General features: G+C 40.3%; 1 protein-coding gene across 2 annotated transcripts in view; it reads left to right on the top strand.

Moving 5' to 3' along the window:
* LARS1 (leucyl-tRNA synthetase 1) overlaps positions 1-17,800 on the top strand; it is a 42,008-nt gene that overhangs the window by 16,237 nt on the left and 7,971 nt on the right. For both annotated transcript variants that reach the window (XM_033140005.1, XM_033140004.1), the window contains exons 12-28: positions 949-1,025; positions 1,983-2,036; positions 3,539-3,679; positions 5,548-5,625; positions 6,943-7,028; positions 7,110-7,175; positions 7,265-7,347; positions 7,826-7,964; positions 10,417-10,629; positions 11,694-11,751; positions 12,008-12,071; positions 13,010-13,193; positions 13,362-13,452; positions 14,521-14,661; positions 14,877-15,017; positions 15,109-15,219; positions 17,296-17,406. In XM_033140005.1, coding sequence (XP_032995896.1) covers positions 949-1,025; positions 1,983-2,036; positions 3,539-3,679; positions 5,548-5,625; positions 6,943-7,028; positions 7,110-7,175; positions 7,265-7,347; positions 7,826-7,964; positions 10,417-10,629; positions 11,694-11,751; positions 12,008-12,071; positions 13,010-13,193; positions 13,362-13,452; positions 14,521-14,661; positions 14,877-15,017; positions 15,109-15,219; positions 17,296-17,406 — 1,838 coding nt within the window. The remainder of the gene's footprint in view (positions 1-948; positions 1,026-1,982; positions 2,037-3,538; positions 3,680-5,547; positions 5,626-6,942; positions 7,029-7,109; positions 7,176-7,264; positions 7,348-7,825; positions 7,965-10,416; positions 10,630-11,693; positions 11,752-12,007; positions 12,072-13,009; positions 13,194-13,361; positions 13,453-14,520; positions 14,662-14,876; positions 15,018-15,108; positions 15,220-17,295; positions 17,407-17,800) is intronic.

The following is a 17,800-nucleotide window of genomic DNA, read 5'->3' on the forward strand; positions in this document are numbered from 1 at the left end:
GTTCACATGCCCCTCCCTTCCTGTCCTTCTACACTTCTGAAAAAGGAGTTCAGAAGTTTTTGCTTTCAGTTTTGCTTAACTGAGGTTTAGTGTTTTGTACAAACCAGCACTGTGTTGTTGACATTAACTGCAGTTTATTTTCAAGTCAGATTGTTTCAAACAAACTATAGTTAACTATAGTGAATGTTAACCACGTTTGTTCCTGGCAGAATGTGAGAAACCTATGGTAGGTTAATTGTGCTCTTCAACTCACCCAGGCTGGAACCATGCAACAATAATTTTGTAAATATCTCCACTCCTCCATCTCCTATTAGTTTACCTCCATGACAGAGCCCATTAGAGAAAAGATAGTATATTGCAGAGAAAATTACTTATTAAAAAACAGTAAAGAGAAAGAAGTAACTTTAAAAGCTACAGATAAACAAGGGAGACATGACTAACAAAAGCAAGAATGAGTGGAGGAAGCAATGAAATTCATATCACGTGGTTCCTGCCTTGGTGAGTGGAAGAGATAATTAACCTGCTGTAGGCTGGCTCATTTATTCTGCCAGAAAACACCAATTCACAGTAAATACCAATGCATAATTATTGGTTCAGATGAAAATAATAATCTGCATTAAACTAAACTTTCTCAATTCCTGGTGCCTAAGGCTCACTGAAGCTTCTTCACATCACGCTAAACCATTGTGTTGCTTCAGTGTAAACTTAAAGCAAGAGCTGTAGTTGCTTTTAAAAAGCTAACTCAGTCTGTGAATAATCGCACCCCCTGCTGCTCTAGTCAAAGGATGTGGCTAATTTTTAATTAGCATTAACTGGATTTACGCATTTGTTTATGTGAGGTACATGCACATAGAAACCTTTTGGAATATTTGCAATTAACTTTGCATTTTTGGTGTGAATTTTGCCATAAAAATGCAAATGGGATAATATGTGTTTCCTGCTTCTAAGGCACTGGAGTTGTCACAAGTGTCCCGTCTGATTCCCCAGATGACATTGCAGCCCTGAGAGACTTAAAGAAAAAACAGGTGAACCACTTAAGCCTGGGAAAACCTCAACTTGCTGGCAACTGATGGCCACAAACAGTTTCTACAGGCGATAGCACAAGATATTTGTTGCAGACACAATAGATGTACAGTGGTACCTTGACTTACAAATTTAATCCGGTCTGAATGCACATTTGTAGGTCGAAAAATTTGTAAGTTGAAAAAAGCGATTTCCCCATAGGAATGCATTGGAAACGAAAAATTCGGAAAAATTCGTAAGTCGAGTAAACTGCATCTAAAATTCGTAAGTCGAGTAAACCCCATCTAAAACCGCCAACGGATGTCCATTCGTAAGTCGAAAAATTCGTATGGCAAGTAATTCGTAAGTCAAGGTACCACTGTATTGGGGTAGGACAGCCTTCTGCAACCTGGTGCCCTCCAGGTGTTGTTAGAGTACAACTGCCATAATCTCTGATTATGCTATCTGGAGTCAATGGGAGTTGGAATCCAACAATAACTGGAAAGAGAAGGCTGGTTTAGGGTATCACAAGGCAATGAAAATGGGCAAAATCGGGCTCTTCATAAAACCTGTACAATGCATCAATTAAGATTTCTTTAATGAAAAGACGAATCAGTTAATTTCCCATACATTTGCATGACAGTGAAAAGAATTATTTGGAGGCACAAAAGCATATGCTCCTTTATAATACATGCTTGTTTTGGGGCAGAAATTATACTAAAATAGGTGTTTTTTCCTCTGTGTGTGTGAGACAGAGGAAATGCCTGTTTTTAAAACGGTGCTTGGCAGCTGCAATTTTTTAAACTGCTTGTATTAAAAGTAATGTGCTCTCTAGTTAATCAAGGCACCTTTTTAGTTGATCAGAAGTTCAATTCATTAATCAGATTGTTGACTTGATTAAATTTTGCAGTAAGAGCAAAGACCTGTTTGTCAGGTTTTTATAGATTTGATTTTCAGATTTGTTTTCAATTTCTTCATAGGCACTTCGAGCAAAGTATGGCATTAAAGATGAAATGGTCCTTCCATTTGAACCAGTAAGTGTAGCAGAGAAGGATTGTGTTGGGTGTTGGAATGGACAAAGCTATCAATTGGTATTCTCTCCGTTTATTTTTCTAGTTTCTAGTTCAGTTTATTATTATTATTACTGGTATTATTATTATTATTATTATTATTAAAATTTCTATATCTCCCTTCATTCGAGGATCACAGGGAGGTTTACCATATAAAAACACAAAAAATACAATTGCAACAAAGAAAAACAAGAAACTCCCAACACATAATTTAAAAGGCCATAGATAGTTTAATTAACCAAAGGCCTGGGAGAAGAGGAATGTTTTTCCTGGAGCCTAAAGATATGAGTTTTACACATTTCCACATCAGTGTGCATTATTTTAAAAGTCCTCATGAGAAGCATTTCTCCTAATGTACAAATTCTGTACACATTCTAATTTTGCAATTTTGCCTGATATGGACAGTATTGTAGGCAATTCCCCCTAATATAATTTTAATTAGTATATTCATTTTAATGTAGACTTTCCTCTAGTATACACATTTTGTACGTGTTATTTGGTCAGAGAACTTGATTCCAAAATTTGGTAGAGTACAAATTTATTTCAGTTTGTGGGGTTTTTTTTGGGGGGGGGGAGTGCAAATCCGGTCAGTTTTTAATATAAAACAAAGAAAAAACTGACCTCATCCCTAGTTGGGTGTTCACCTGTGTTATCTGATGGAATTATGTGTTTGTGTTACCTTCCACCTGGCATACCAGATCTTCAGTTCCTCAAATACGCTTTGGCTTCCCCTCCAATATATCAAAAATGCCAAAATTTGTCTGCTTTTTCTGTTGCGTACGTCATAGCTCTAGCCCTGCTAAAGTACTGTACTGCACAGCCAGGGGTGCTGTGAGACTCCTTGAGAATCCCATAGACTTGCCTTCTCGTCTATCGAGAGTCCTGAGGAGCAAGTCAGCCCTGTTAATTCTTTAAGGAGAAATGCACAGCTGTGTGACTCCATCTGAAAGTCAGATCCGGCTGTCTGATCTTTGGCTTCGCTTTGATTATGTATTTTGTTGTTACTTCCATGTTGCAGGCACAGGCCAGGCAGCGGTGCTTTTGATGCAAAATTGAGAACTGGGTGCCTATTGGGTAACTTTTGAAGCCAGTGCATGCAAAATTAAGTCCAATGAATCTTTGATCACTGAGGAGTAACATGGTTAAGAAGCAAAAGCCAACTTTGGTAAAGCAAACAAACCCGAAATTCAGCATGTAATATTCTGCCCATCTGTCATATAGGTTGGAGAACCTTGCATATGGATGGAATTAAATAGACGTCACTTTGTTTTCTCTCTCCCCACCCCAAATAGTTTACATTCCCTGCCTTTCAGACAGTATACAATGCACATACTGTTGAAAAACCATAAAATGAAGATCCTTTCCTTTGGAGGCTTTTGGAGTCACAGTTGAATCTCCTGCAAAACTCTTTGATCTACTTGCATGATTGAAAACAACTATTTTACAATGCTATGTGCTATTCCCAGGTGCCCATCATTGACATCCCTGGCTATGGCAACCTTTCTGCTCCGTTGATCTGTGACGAGCTGAAAATCCAGAGTCAAAATGACAGAGAGAAACTTGCAGAAGCCAAGGAAAGATTATACCTGAAAGGATTTTATGAGGGAGTAAGTAAAAAATTAAGATTTTCACAAGAGGGTGTGTGTGTTAGAGAAGTGAATTTTTTTCTTTTTCTTTGTGGAGATGTATGTATGTCACCAGTTCTGCTTTTTTTAAATATAAGGGTGAAAAGGAATTCATCCCAACTCTGATTGCTTGGTGACTCAATGGATTTGAACTCACCATTTCCTTTATTTACTGCAGCCTTTCCCAACTTGTTTTGGACTTGCCTCAGCTAAGGCAGTGGTCGGGGCGCTGGGAGTTGTAGTCCAAAGCATCTGGAAGGGCACCAGGTTGGGAAAGCTAATTCACTTTATGGTTTGTTTCACTGAATGCAAGACTTGTCCTGTTCTCTTTTGGACTCTGTGTGTTCCTTTGGATACATAACTAATCTGTAACTGGTACAGTCATACCTTGGATCCCGAACGCCTTGCGAGTCTTAACGCTTTGACTCCCGAACGCCACAAACCCAGAAGTGAGTGTTCTGGTTTGCAAACATTCTTTGGAACCCGAACGTCCAACACAACTTCTGCAGCTTCCGATTGGCTGCAGGAGCTTCTTGCGGCCAATCGGAAGCCGCACCTTGGTTTCCGAATGTTTTGGAAGTCGAATGGACTTCCGGAATGGATTCCATTTGACTTCCGAGGTACCACTGTATTTGGTATGTATGGACTGGCTAGGATTCATTCATTTTAGGCTATTTTCAGACTTTGACATGTTTGGATTTAGGGATACATCTCAAAAATTGCCTTCTGTTGAATCTAAGGGAAGGCTGGATCCAGAAAACTTAGTGGAAAGAAAAAAATTCATAGTAATATGCAAACACAAGCACTAGCAAAAGATTCATGAAGTACTATATAGATAGGTTTTATGGTAGTTCTCATGCTTACAAAAGTGTAAGTGCAACTAAAGCATTTATTTTAACTTTTCTCGCGCAGTACCCTAGAGTTATGTGCAACAAACACTTGTATGTGAGTGAAAGATTATTTTCACATGAGGAGTGGCAGCTATATTTCAGGTAGTCAACCTTTTAACCAGAGATGCCAACTCTGTAACCAAACCTCTTATGCCTGCAAGGCATGTGCTCTCCCAATGAAGCATAGCTGAACATTTTTTTTTAACTCCTATTACTTTTCCATAGCAAAGCATGTCCAACACCATTTGTCTTCATATTAAAAGATATTCAAGACTACTAGAGATTGATTTACCCAGGGCGTTTTCAAGTGTAAACAGATGTGTCTTCTTGAAGAGTAATAGCTTGCTTTCATCAGACATGTAAATAAGACATCCCTTTATACATTTGAGTCTGTTCTTAGAGTGGCTTTGTCCATTCACATTTTAGGTTATATAGCTAAACTCTGATTTACTCGTGGGATGATTTATTAAGTGTGTGGAGTTTTTTTTTTAATTGTACACAGGTATTCTAAAAATAAAAAAACGAAATTGCCTATTACAGGCAGCATAATTGAAATTCTGTAGTCTTCTACTGCCTGTCCACACCTTGCCCCCTTCTTCTGTTGTTTCCCTGTGTTTGTTCAAGATTGCAGGCCTCTTGGGGTAAGGACTGTTCTTTGTGAAGTATTATGCACATATCAGAGGTGCTTTATGAATGAATGAATAAAATTTGGCTGCCATTTTGCGTACACACACACACACACACCCTTTGATGTACTCTGTTTATGAAGAATTCTTTCGCTTTTGAGGTCAGGAGATAAAATTTCAAGGATTAAAACCACTGATTCATTTACAATTATTGGATTTATGTGGGTTTCTTGCAGGCATCTTCTAGGAGGAAAAGCGATGGAGACCAGCTTCCTCACATATAAGCTGAACTTCTAAAGCAGCTTGTAATCTCTGCAATGACTTCCCTTTTCAGATAATGCTCGTGGAGGGATTCAAAGGCCAGAAGGTGCAGGATGTCAAGAAGCTTATTCAGAGGAAGATGATAGACAATGTGTGTAGTGGTTTGTATTGTATTTTAAGATTATACAGTTGCTTCCACAACATAGTTTTTGCTAGCTTGCCTCTGCAGAGCACGGCTTGATTTCTTGAAACACAATCGTAGCCACGTCAAACTAAGTAGCACTAAGTCAAGTGCTTTGGTTTTGTTGCAAAAGAGAAATTATTATGCTTGACCTGTCAAATAGAAATCACTGCTTTATTTAGATGGGTGCTTTGAATCCTGTAGAGCCTGCTGTATTCTTTAGTGAACTAATCCGTATCTGTTTGTTAAAGGCAAGATTTGTGGCTTTGAAAGTAACTGTTTAGGCATATTGGAGAAGAGCGGAATGTGGTGTGACATTTCTGTCCCTATAAAGTTTTGAAAAGGAAAGACCGTGGGGGCAGGGAACTGATGGAGTGGAGGTCTTCATTCCTGCAGTCCAGAACAGGTCCACTGGCCTATGTCAGCACATAACTCCCCATTTCTACCCACCAAAAGTGCAGATGGGTGGAAAGCCCCCAAACAGGGCATTGGGCTGGCTTGGGATCATTAGGCCTCTGAGCTACCCCGCCCCCCAAAGTTTCAGGCCTGATCTAGGCCCTATATCTGTGCCAGAGACATGCTGGCATAGCCTGGAACAAGCTTTTGCCTGCCCCCCTGCCTTCTGCCCCAGCTAGTGTGAACAGCAAAGGGGCTGGGGGTGCTCTGGTAGCTTCACTACTCCATCATGCCCCATTGCTGCTTCACTTGGGCTTTCGATTGTTCTGCAGTTTTGGATTCTTCCTATCGTACCATGCAGTGGTTAAATCTGGTGTACTTGCACAGTTCTTTCACAAGAGGGCAGCTGAAGTACTGAGAATCATGACTTCTGTTTCGTTGACTTGATGCTGTCCATCGATGAGATTTTCTTGATTGTGGAATTATTTTTATTGCATCAGTTAAGCATTTGCTTAACCCAGGTTGTAGAAAATAAAGCTCCATAATATAGTCATGTAATGACAATGAGTCCCATTCTGTACATAGGAATACTCAGGCATGGGTTGAAAGCAATGCACATGGGACAATTGAGTTGCCACAGTTAGGTAGCTGCTTCCTTGAACTGCCTTAACTACTGCTGAGCATATTCCCACTCTTGTGCCACAGAAATTAAATAAACTCTGGTCCTATCTGCTGCTCCAACAGAACCGGTGAGCATAGGTTTGGACTCTTAAATTGCTATTATTAGTGAAAAGGCATTCAGGATGGTTGCATGGCTAAAGCTACTTCCTTATTTCATAAATATTTCCCTTTTTGTCCCAGCATTGTAATCCCACCCTTTTCTTTCTTTAGCATGAAGCAATGATTTATATGGAGCCAGAAAAACAAGTCATATCTAGATCTGCAGATGAGTGTGTGGTGGCTCTTTGTGACCAATGGTGAGTTAGAAGGAAAGATGGAGCCAAGTTAGTTGCATCTCTCACCGCCCTTCATTCTAAGTCCCTTTGTCTGATTTTTAGGTACTTGGACTATGGTGAAGAAAACTGGAAGCGACAAACTTTTGAATGTTTGAAAAATCTTGAGACGTAAGTTGTTGGGGATAGAGGCAAGGTAGATGTGGGCTGACATAAGCCCAGGAAAAGACACCAAGGATTGATTAATTTGCTTTTTTCAGGTTTGGTGATGAGACACGAAGAAATTTTGAAGCCAGTCTGGATTGGTTGCAAGAACATGCCTGTTCAAGGACATATGGATTAGGTAGGATAAAACTTTTCCTGTTTAATTGGTAACTCTTGGCTATAGGAGCAAATTAGTATTCTAAATGCTTTTAAAGCATATCTGCAACAACTGATTCCCATGGAGACAACATACTCAGAAAAATTAACATCTGTGATAAGCTGAAATCAAGGCACACCTCATTTTCCCATGTGGAAGCATTCTAGAGATTTATATAACTCCAATGAAGAGTATTGATTCAGAAGTAGCTTGGGATAGGGCCCCCAAGTGTCACTCCCCGAAAAACTCAAGCATGCTCCTTTCAGGTGTACCTCAGTTTCTAAGACGTTGAGTGAGTCACAGTTTACCATACTAATGGCTGCCAACAGAGACAAACTGATAAATATTGAGTTGTTTTAATATGAAATGTAAAAAAGGCGCTTAAGTGGGGGGTTTTTTAGTTGACAACTAAGGAATGTGCTGACTACAACACAAATAATTTATTTTGCTATATTTTTAGGCACACGTTTGCCTTGGGATGAGCAATGGTTGATCGAATCTCTCTCCGATTCCACTATCTACATGGCTTTCTATACGGTTGCTCATCTCCTCCAACAGGGTAATCTCCGTGGACAAGGACAGTCTCCATTAGGAATCAGGTGAGAAGGAAAGTGTGACAGGGTATAGTGTTTTATATAATAAAATTATAGATAAATCCCTGCCATTATCATAGTGTCTTCATGTTGATTCATATTGTGTACCAGGTGAAGAGTCTGGTATAAACTCGATTCTTTGCAGGACAACTGTAAACTGCCACGTAGAAAAAAATAGTTGTTAGAAATCACCCTGACTTTTTAATGTGAGTTCTGTTTCCCCAGGAAATGGAAAAAAAGTGTCTGAAAAGAGAACCAGATGGCTGACAATCTGCCTGCAATCATAAATAGTTGAGGTTAACTATCCTGTTAACTGCTTATGTAGTCTTCCACTATGCATTCAGTAGCTTTATCTTCAGATATAAAGGCTATTGTAGAACCTCTAGGAAACGCCTGGGGAACTTGTGGTCCTCCATATGTTGCTGGACCACAACTCCCTTAGTCCTTGACTATTGGTTATGTTGGATGGGGATGATGAGAGTTGGGAGTCCATCAACATCTGAAAGGCCACAGGTTCCCCGTCCTTGTTCTATGATCAAAACTCTTTCTTCAAGCCATCTTTGCAATACTAAATGGCCTAATTTGAGCTTCCAGCATTATTGCTTCTCTTAAACTTAAGGTTAGTCTTCTGTGGCATACAAGATGAAGGATTATAGTTTTGTATGCAGTATAGAATGTTAACTAGCTCCTGTCTTCTTGCTTCAAAATGTCTCTTTCTAATGAGGTTACTGCTGTGGTCAATTGCACTTTTAAATTGGGGAGTTAACTAGATGAAGGTGGAGCATATCTTCTCTGGGGGAAGCCACAGATGAATGCTTTAGAAATGGAAATCCTAGCGATATTCCAGCACCCTCCTTTCTTTTTTAAACCTGAAGGTAACTGAAGCCAGGAGGATTGGTTCAAATGAGAGCTATTTTTCATAGGAATAATCTTTTTAAGGCAGCGTAGTGTCTGGTGAGTCTTTCCTCTGAACTCTTAATTGGACTGGATAGCAGTTGTCTGTCTCTCATTAGAAAAAGCAGAGTGAAATGAACAGAATTTTAGCTTCACAGGAGCACTGCCCTTTGCTCCCATCGCTCTAGTCAAAGTTTGTGGCTATGTAGGAGGTCATTATGCAAACTGTTCCCTTGCATTTGATGTCTTAATTCAAATTTGCTGATTAAATTTCTAAAGGGAAATAGAAAATTGAGTTAAGGTTAATCCAAGCAACTTCTCTAATAACATTTTCAAGGATTGTATGTGCAGCTCAAGTCAAGACATAGGGTGGAATTCATATATGGGCTCTATATTGAATGTTCCATCTGCAAAAGCATATGAGTTTGCCAGACAGAATGATTCCCCCTAACCCCCATGTGCACTATTCTGGGGGTTCTCTTGAACTGCCCTGAGCCAATTTGGAGTGGCACATAGGGGGAGGAGACGGGAAGGCCCCGTTGAACAGGCAGAGGCTCTTGTGAATCTTACCCATAATAAGTCACCACTCAATCTGTATGTGACTCTTAATTCTGGACACAAAGGAATTTACAGTTGTATACTTTCCCCATATGCATTGTACATGGATTGGGGGGTATTTTCATACCTGAAACGGGGAAAAAGCATTTTCAAATATGGCTTTGAAAAATAAAATAAAACCAAGAACTTTTACTATTAATGAAATGCAAACCTGGAATGGTAACTGAGTGTTCCCACATATTCTTAATGGCAGATGTTGACTTCAGGTCTAGTGTGCCTGCAGCCCAGGTTCAAAATTTATTCTGTATTTTTATGCTGTGAACTACCCTGAAATATTCAGATGAAGGACATATTTAACAAACAAACAAATAAAAATGAATAGGAGCCTTGGTTTGCAGGTAGTACTTTGTCTCTACAGTCAACCCAATGTGCACTATATTGATGGCATATAAATGAGATTTGTTACTAGTTGAAATGTTCACCCACTGTTTCTAGTTTGTGGAGTCAAGTGGGTATTACTCTATTCTGATCCATACTCTGACTTGGCAACATCTGTCTTAAACCCATCAATCAGCCTATCTATAACTGGTTCATTTAGGAGCTTTATGAGAAATGCTAAACTGGCTTTTTCCAGTTTACAACCTTTAACTTGTTTTCCCCTGTCAATATTGCTTTTAAAGAAAGAACAAGGACAGGAAAAAATGTATTGCTGGTATGTGAAAACTGTGGTCCTCCAAGTGTTGTGGACTCCAGCTCCCCTCAGGCCCGACCAGCATGGCCAGTGGCCAAGGATGATGGGAGTTGTAGTCTAGAAACATCTGCACGGCCACAGCTTCCTCAGCCCTGTGGTGGTTCATGAATGTAGAAGGCTTATGTCACGCTATGTGTAACTGAGCAGCCTAGTAGAATGTAGACACAGAGCTTTGTATACTTAGCAGCATAATAGATGCTTAAGATAACTTGTCACTATTTCTGCCCTGCATAACTTTTATTCTAATCTATGCAGGGCAAACCAGATGTCCAAAGAGGTGTGGGACTACATCTTCTTTAAGACAGCGCCATTCCCAGCAACAAAGATCCCCAAAGCAGCTTTGGATAAACTGAAGCAGGAGTTTGAGTATTGGTATCCAGTGGATCTGCGTGCTTCTGGCAAGGACCTTGTTCCGAATCACTTGTCATACTACCTTTATAATCATGTGGCCATGTGGCCGGATCAAAGGTTGGTTTGAAGTACTTTCAACTCTATTAAATAAATATGCCTCTTTAGCTGCAGCCATACACACAGTCACAATAGGTCTTCATCGCAAACCTCTTTTGAGTTCATCCGAAGCCTGAAAGTGAATTGCTCCTGTACACAGGAAGAGACATTTGCAAGATCTGTGTGGGATTGAAACATGGCCATAACTTTATTAAACAACTAATAGGCACCCGAGCCTCAATTTGATAATTCTCCCCTCCAGTTATACAATGCAGATTAACTAACAATTGAGGCTTTGGGAATGGCTATCTCCAGCTGCCTCCCAGATGGGTTGTCCTCACTCTGGCTCCAAGCCTAAGAATAGTAGTGTGTCTTGCACTGCTCATTGCCAACAGCCTTCAATGTGCACCAAGGAGGGCCTGTCATAGTTGCTTGTTCACAAGAATGTCTTCAGGGTCAAAAGATTGCTTAGCCTCAAGGAATTTGGTTCCCCAGGTGCCCTCCAGACAGTGTGCCTTGATTGATTTGGATAAGCCTCATTTCACTACATGGGTGCCTTGGGATGCTCACCATCTTACCCTATTTTCAAGAGCTCAGTGTTGTTCAGAGTGTGTTGTAGAATATGTATGTTGTGAACTAGACACATATATAAAAATAAATGTTTTCTGGGCCCTTCCTTCTTGGAGGATATGCAATCAAAGTTTTAAGAACAAGCATCATACAAACCGCAGCAAAACTTTATTCTAATTTGTGTAGTTCCCCTGGGTGGCATGAAGGAGGCCACCAAGGGTTCCAGTGTCAGTCCTATTCAGCCAGGATAGTTGGATCCATGTGATCTAGGAGACAGTAGCTGGTTCTTACGTTCCATTGATTCTGTTAACATTGTATTTTGTTGACATATATATATGCTGTATTTGCTTTTTGAAGCTTAACACATACATTGCATTTGAGCAAAGACATAGTGCATGTCCTGCATTTCTTTTCCCTTGAAGAATATTGTCATCCCTGTGGCTTTGTTTCTGGGCGGTCCTTTAAAAGTTTAAGAAAAATAAAAGAATCTTTTTCATCTATGTCTTCTAATGCAGAGAAAAATGGCCAGTATCTGTAAGAGCAAACGGGCATCTCCTCCTAAATTCAGAGAAGGTACTTTATTTGTTTATACTTTTGTGATGGTTAGGACTGACATATCTCAACCAGGCAGAAATCTTTATTTGGGCAGAGTGAATGAGGGTTAGAATGAAATGAATATAAAAATGTCTATGTGTGAGTGTTGGTGTGTGCTTATTTCAGGGGAGTTCAGTTTCGTTATTCTCATGGATAGCGCATTGCTTAACTTTTCTAATCAGACAGTGGATAGATTTCCTGTAACCCGCCTCTGTTTGACATTTCTATCCCACAGATGTCTAAATCTACGGGCAACTTCCTCACTCTGTGCGAAGCTTTGGATAAGTTTTCTGCTGATGGTAAGAAGGCACATTAGCTTGGCATTGAAAAAAATAATCTGCTAGAACTGTTGGCCAGGTTGTATTATAACCAGTGGCATAATAATAATCTTATGTTTTAAAATGGAGCACATAAACGACATCCTCCCCATTTGACCCAAACCACACCCATCTGCCCATCACCTGACACCATATGACACTAGATGTGGGACTGGTAAGCCTCTGGGGCCAAATTGGAAAACAAGAATGGGGGCACACTGGTTTTTCATTTCCAGCCACTAGTGTCAATTTTTAATTTAACCCTTTTTTGTGTCAACCCAGTGCTATTGAAGAAGGCACCAAATTCCAATTGAACCAAATCACAGCTAGAAAGAAAGAATCAGAAATGCAACAAGTGATATTTTGAGCTGTGGCTACAGAAGGAGTTTGAGTTCAAGCTGGGTTACAAACCATAGCAGGAATTGGAAGCTCAATTAAGAGTGTGCTCTTGATTTTTCCTTTGAAGTTGACTGTGATGTCAGGTGATTAATTGGTGCCCAGCTCTACCCACCTGTCAAAGTGGCATGGCAGGGAGGAACTTTTGATCTGGCACGCCGGCTAGATCCAGTTCCTCACCCCTGCTGTCCATGGAAAACAGGAGCTCCAGCTGATCAACCTTTGCAGGTTGCATTGGGAAGGACATGCCAATGCATGAGAATTTAAAATGTTTGTTGGCGCTATTCTTTAAGTATGTTCTTCCCCACTGAAAATCTTTCTAACATGTTGTGACCAAGCCATTTTTCCATATAGGAAAACTGATGCAGTTGCCTTCTGAAATGTAATTTCAATGAAAATTTGCTGTGGTGCTGTCTATAACGTTTTTAGTAACTTTCTCAGATCTTGGTGTAGATGGGAGTCAGGCAGTACTGTCCTTTTTACAGGGCAGCTGATGTGCTAACACTGACTTGGTTTCCTTCTAGGCATGCGGCTGGCATTGGCTGATGCAGGTGATACTGTTGAAGATGCAAACTTTGTGGAAGCCATGGCAGATGCTGGCATCCTCCGTCTGTACAACTGGGTGGAGTGGGTGAAGGAAATGCTTGCTAACTGGGACAGTTTGAGAAGTGGGCCTGCCACCACCTTCAATGACAGAGTTTTTGCCAGGTACCATGAACAAGACCAACTTTGTAGCTCAGGAAAAAAATGTGGATGCCCCCTGGGCTGTTCTGTATAATCACGTTAAATCGCAGATTCATGCATTTTGGCACTTCTCTTTTATTTCGACCTAACTATAACTTTCTCTGTTCTTCTCTTCCTCCATGCCCTGCCCAGTGAAATGAGTGCAGGCATCATGAAAACAGATCAAAACTATGAGAAGATGATGTTTAAGGAAGCTCTGAAAACAGGCTTTTTTGAATTTCAGGTAGGCTGTCCACTTTCTGTAGCGCAGGATTTTAAAAGTATGATTTTGCCTTGTGGCTCAAAGACAACTTAAAATACATTTAAAGAATGCAATAACAGCTGGTGGTAAAGCAGTTGGTTTGAAATCTTGCTGGCTGCTAGAATAATAGTTTTACTTGGCTCTGCTGCTTCTGATCCTTTAGTGGGAGATGCCAGGGATTTAACATGCACACAATTCAGCACTAAACTAAGACCTCTCCCACAGTGGCCTGTCTGCTTTTGCTATGTTGTACAGCACAGATTTAACATTATGCTAAATGAGTAGGTAGAAGTACATTAAATTCATATTCCTGCAGCCAGTAGTCTTTGTTAAGCATTATACTTCCACAAGATGTTATTTCCCTTCCGACAACCAGAGATTTACAGTCATTGGCAGGCAGTAAAGAGGGAGGGCCAATAATTAAAGAAAAAATTGTTTCCTTTATCTCTCTCTTCTTTTAGCAAACTTAATTTTAATCAAGGATGGATGGATCAGAAAATGTATTCCTGCTGCCATTAAAAAGCAGGATGTTTTTCACTTCAGTCCATAAGGTGTCAGCAACTCTCCAAAATATCTGCAGCAGCATATTGCTTTGCTTAATAATGAATTGCTCTGACTCCTTTACGCAGCTGACTTTCAGGAGTGTGGTTCGGCTGGCTGAACTATGTGCATAATAATCTATCATATTTATTGCCTCTTTTTTTCCTTACTACTTAATGGTAGCTTTTTATGTGGGCCATTCAGAATGATAGTGCCTAATATACAGTTACAGTTATCCTTGACTTTTATGTCTGTGCCGATAGATGTCTTTTTTAAGAGCCATAATAATGTAAAGCTATATAATGTCCCACTGGCAGAATTTCATTTGGTTCTAATCCCAGCAGGTTTTTTTTAAAAAAATAAAAAATATGGTCCTTTTAATAATCCATTATAGGATTATAAGTAGTTTATGTTTTAAGGACATATTAAAGCAAGGAGATTGGCTTTTATGCAATGCTTTTCCATGACAGTTAGACTGTTTTTACGGTGCTTGTGCTGGCTCTCTTTCAGGCAGCAAAAGACAAGTACCGTGAACTAGCTATCGAAGGAATGCACAGGGACTTGGTGCTCCAGTTTATCGAATCTCAGACTCTCCTGTTGGCTCCAGTCTGCCCTCATGTGTGTGAACATATTTGGGCATTGCTGGGCAAGGTATGGTTGTTTATTTATCTCCAGTGAACCACTTTGTAGTCGTCACATTTTCCCTCTTTTTGATCATATCTCAGCTAAATATCAGCAGTTCTGCAAACCAAGCACAATCCATAGCCTTTGTATGGCCCTATTAGACTTCAACATTATGTTGGAACAAGGAAGGTAAGAACTGTTCCTCTCTTCTAATCCCAGTGTCTGTTAACTCAAATTTAAAGACTGACTCCATCATGAAAGCTTCCTGGCCTGTGCCTGGCCCTGTGGATGAAATCTTGATCCGTTCTTCCCAGTACCTCACAGAAGTAGCCCACGATCTCCGTCTGCGCCTCAAAAACTACATGGCACCAGCTAAAGGAAAGGTAAATGCCTACCCCCCCCCCACTTTCCCTACACTGGATAGTTTTAAAGAATCATTCCCTCTGATGAGAAAGGCCTCCTTTTGTTTTCCAGAAAGGCAACAAAGAAGCACCCCAGAAACCATCCCACTGTACCATTTACGTGGCCAAGAACTACCCCCCGTGGCAGCACACTACGTTGTCTGTTCTGCGCAAGCATTATCAGGTGAGCATCCTGCCTAAATGCCCTCCCTTTGCTTGCTTGCTTGTTGGCTTATTGAATGGTTTTCTATCCTGCCATTCCATCAGATGGTCTTCAACAGGCATTGGCAAACTCGGCCCTCCAGATGTTTTGGGACTACAACTCCCATCATCCCTGACCACTGGTCCTGTTAGCTAGGGATGATGGGAGTTGTAGTCCCAAAACATCTGGAGGGCCATGTTTGCCTATGCCTGGTCTGCAAGATGGCTTACATTCGAATAAGAACTGTAGTAAACCCAGCAGAGTAATATAAGAAACAGTACGCAGTAACAGTAATTCGTTAAAGCCAGTAAGAAAGCTATCTCCCCATTTTACTTTATTATTTGCTTCTCTTATCACTTTCTTCTGTCTGTCTCTCATGAAAATAAAACTAACTTGGCATCAAGTTATTGAATCTAAGGGGGAAATAAGTGTTTCCAGTGTTTTAATAAGATTTTGCAGGTATTGCTATTGCAGTTTGGTTGTAATGTCCTTTTTGGGTGCATGATTATGTTTGCTGTATGACCTCATTTCTAGTGATGTTTTGGAAATGGAGTTCATTTGAAAATGGGCTCAGCTTTGTTATCCTTAATCTTTTGCCAAATGCAAAGCTTAGTTAGCTGCTTATTTAAGTGCCTGTTCTGCTGCAGCAATATTGGTTGTGTTCAGACGAGTGCAACTTCCTTATTAGGCAAGGAGCTTTGAGCTCCACTAGTCTTTGGTGAGTATGATAATTCTCTGGCTTTGTAAGAAATATACTAGAGCACAACAAAATTCTTCTGCCTTATAACTCGCATAACACTAAGAAATCCGGCTTGAAAAGCTGCAGTCCCTGAATTCTTAAGCTTCTGGAACTGATCCTTTAACTCTTGTGGCACAAGAACAACAGCAGCACTCAAGCAGAACAGCTAAGTATCAGAGTTGATTTGTGGATTCGCTGTGTCTTTTCAAACTGCAGTAATGTGGTTAAATTAATTTCCTTCTAATTAGGAACAAGCATGTCTTTGTAACTTGGTGTCCATTGCCATCAATCCATATTGAACAGAAAGAATATGGATCTTACTAACAAGGCAGAATGAATTGTACTTTTCCATTTACTTTTGGGCTCCTATCAATTAAGTTGAATTGAAGTGTGAACTTAAAAAAGTACAAGGAGAGGTTGGGACACAAGTGCTGACAGCATGCAAGGTTTCTCTCTCCACACCACCCTCCTTTATTATTTTATTAACCCTGTGAGATAGGTTAGGGTCAGAGAAAATGATCTGAGGCCACCTAGCAACTTTGTGGCTGCATGGAAGTTTGCCCAAGGGTTTCCCTGGTCCTAGTCCAGTGCTCTAACCACGACACCACCCTGTAGTTCTTTGCATGTGGCAGACGAAAAAGGGAGGGCAGGTGATTGCAGTGGTGTGAAAGTGGTGGCAGAGAAAGTGAGAGGAACAGATGCCTAAAATTCCTTTCTCCTGCAGTGGAAGCAGAGATATGTCCAAGCATGGATCCTAGCATACCTTAGGACCCTCCAAGCCAAAAGAAGCCCATGTATTAGGGGCTATCAGGTTGCTCAATAAACCTGCCTCTCTCTTGATCCTGTTTTTATAGTTCTAGAAGCCAGTACAAACAAGAGGCTTACCGTGCTCTTTGTGGGCCACGACACGACGGCACTGCTGTGGGCAGCTTGGTTGATTGCAGCTTGTGAAGGACTGAGCTCATAGATTTTTCTAAATGTTTTGGGCTGGGCATTATGTTTAGGGTGAAGCCACACATACAAAGAAAGACTTGCCAAATAAAGATTTGAGACTGTGTTGTTTTCTCTATTGATTAGAATAACTTTCTAAAAAGCAGTTTTTAAAGGGGAATTTAGAAGGATGTTGGAGAGGAACACCCCCCCCCCCGGGAATATATCATAGTATTAAGATCTTCAAGGAGGGAAAGTTTTATGCATCTGGAGTAAACTTAAATGAAGGCTATATGTGCTTGCTACATAAACGAGAACTGCCATGCAGTGGTTTAATTGGATTTTTTTATTTTTTTTAAAAAAGGATCTTGTATGTGTTTTTGTTGTAGACCAATGGAGGACATCTACCAGACAATAAAATAATTGCCACTGAACTCAACTCCTTGACAGAACTGAAGAAATACATGAAAAGGGTTATGCCTTTTGTTGCTATGATCAAGGTCAGTTTTCCTGCAACTTACGGGAGGGGGTTATTGGTTTGTTTCTGTTTTTTGTTTTTATTATGTATTTTATCCTTTTAAAATCTTGTTTTTATTTTGTATTTTTCTGTTGTGAACTGCCCTGAGATCTATGGATGAAAGGCAGTATATAAATTTAATAGTAGTAAAATTTCATCCCTTGAAAATTTCAACCAAAATGGGTAATGAAATTGGTGGTTGCATTGGGTTGTGTCCAATTACGTTCCTTCACTCACAGAAGGCTCTTCATTCCAGGGGAGGTTTCTGTGAATAGAAAGGGGAGGCAATTTTAGCAAATGCCATCTTCCCAAAGGGTACCCCCAGCCCTCTTGAGCATGTTTTGTGGGCAAGGAGTGCTGGGGTATACAAAGGGAGG

The sequence above is a fragment of the Lacerta agilis genome, chromosome 2, assembly GCF_009819535.1.
Source record: "Lacerta agilis isolate rLacAgi1 chromosome 2, rLacAgi1.pri, whole genome shotgun sequence".
NCBI lineage: Eukaryota > Metazoa > Chordata > Lepidosauria > Squamata > Lacertidae > Lacerta > Lacerta agilis.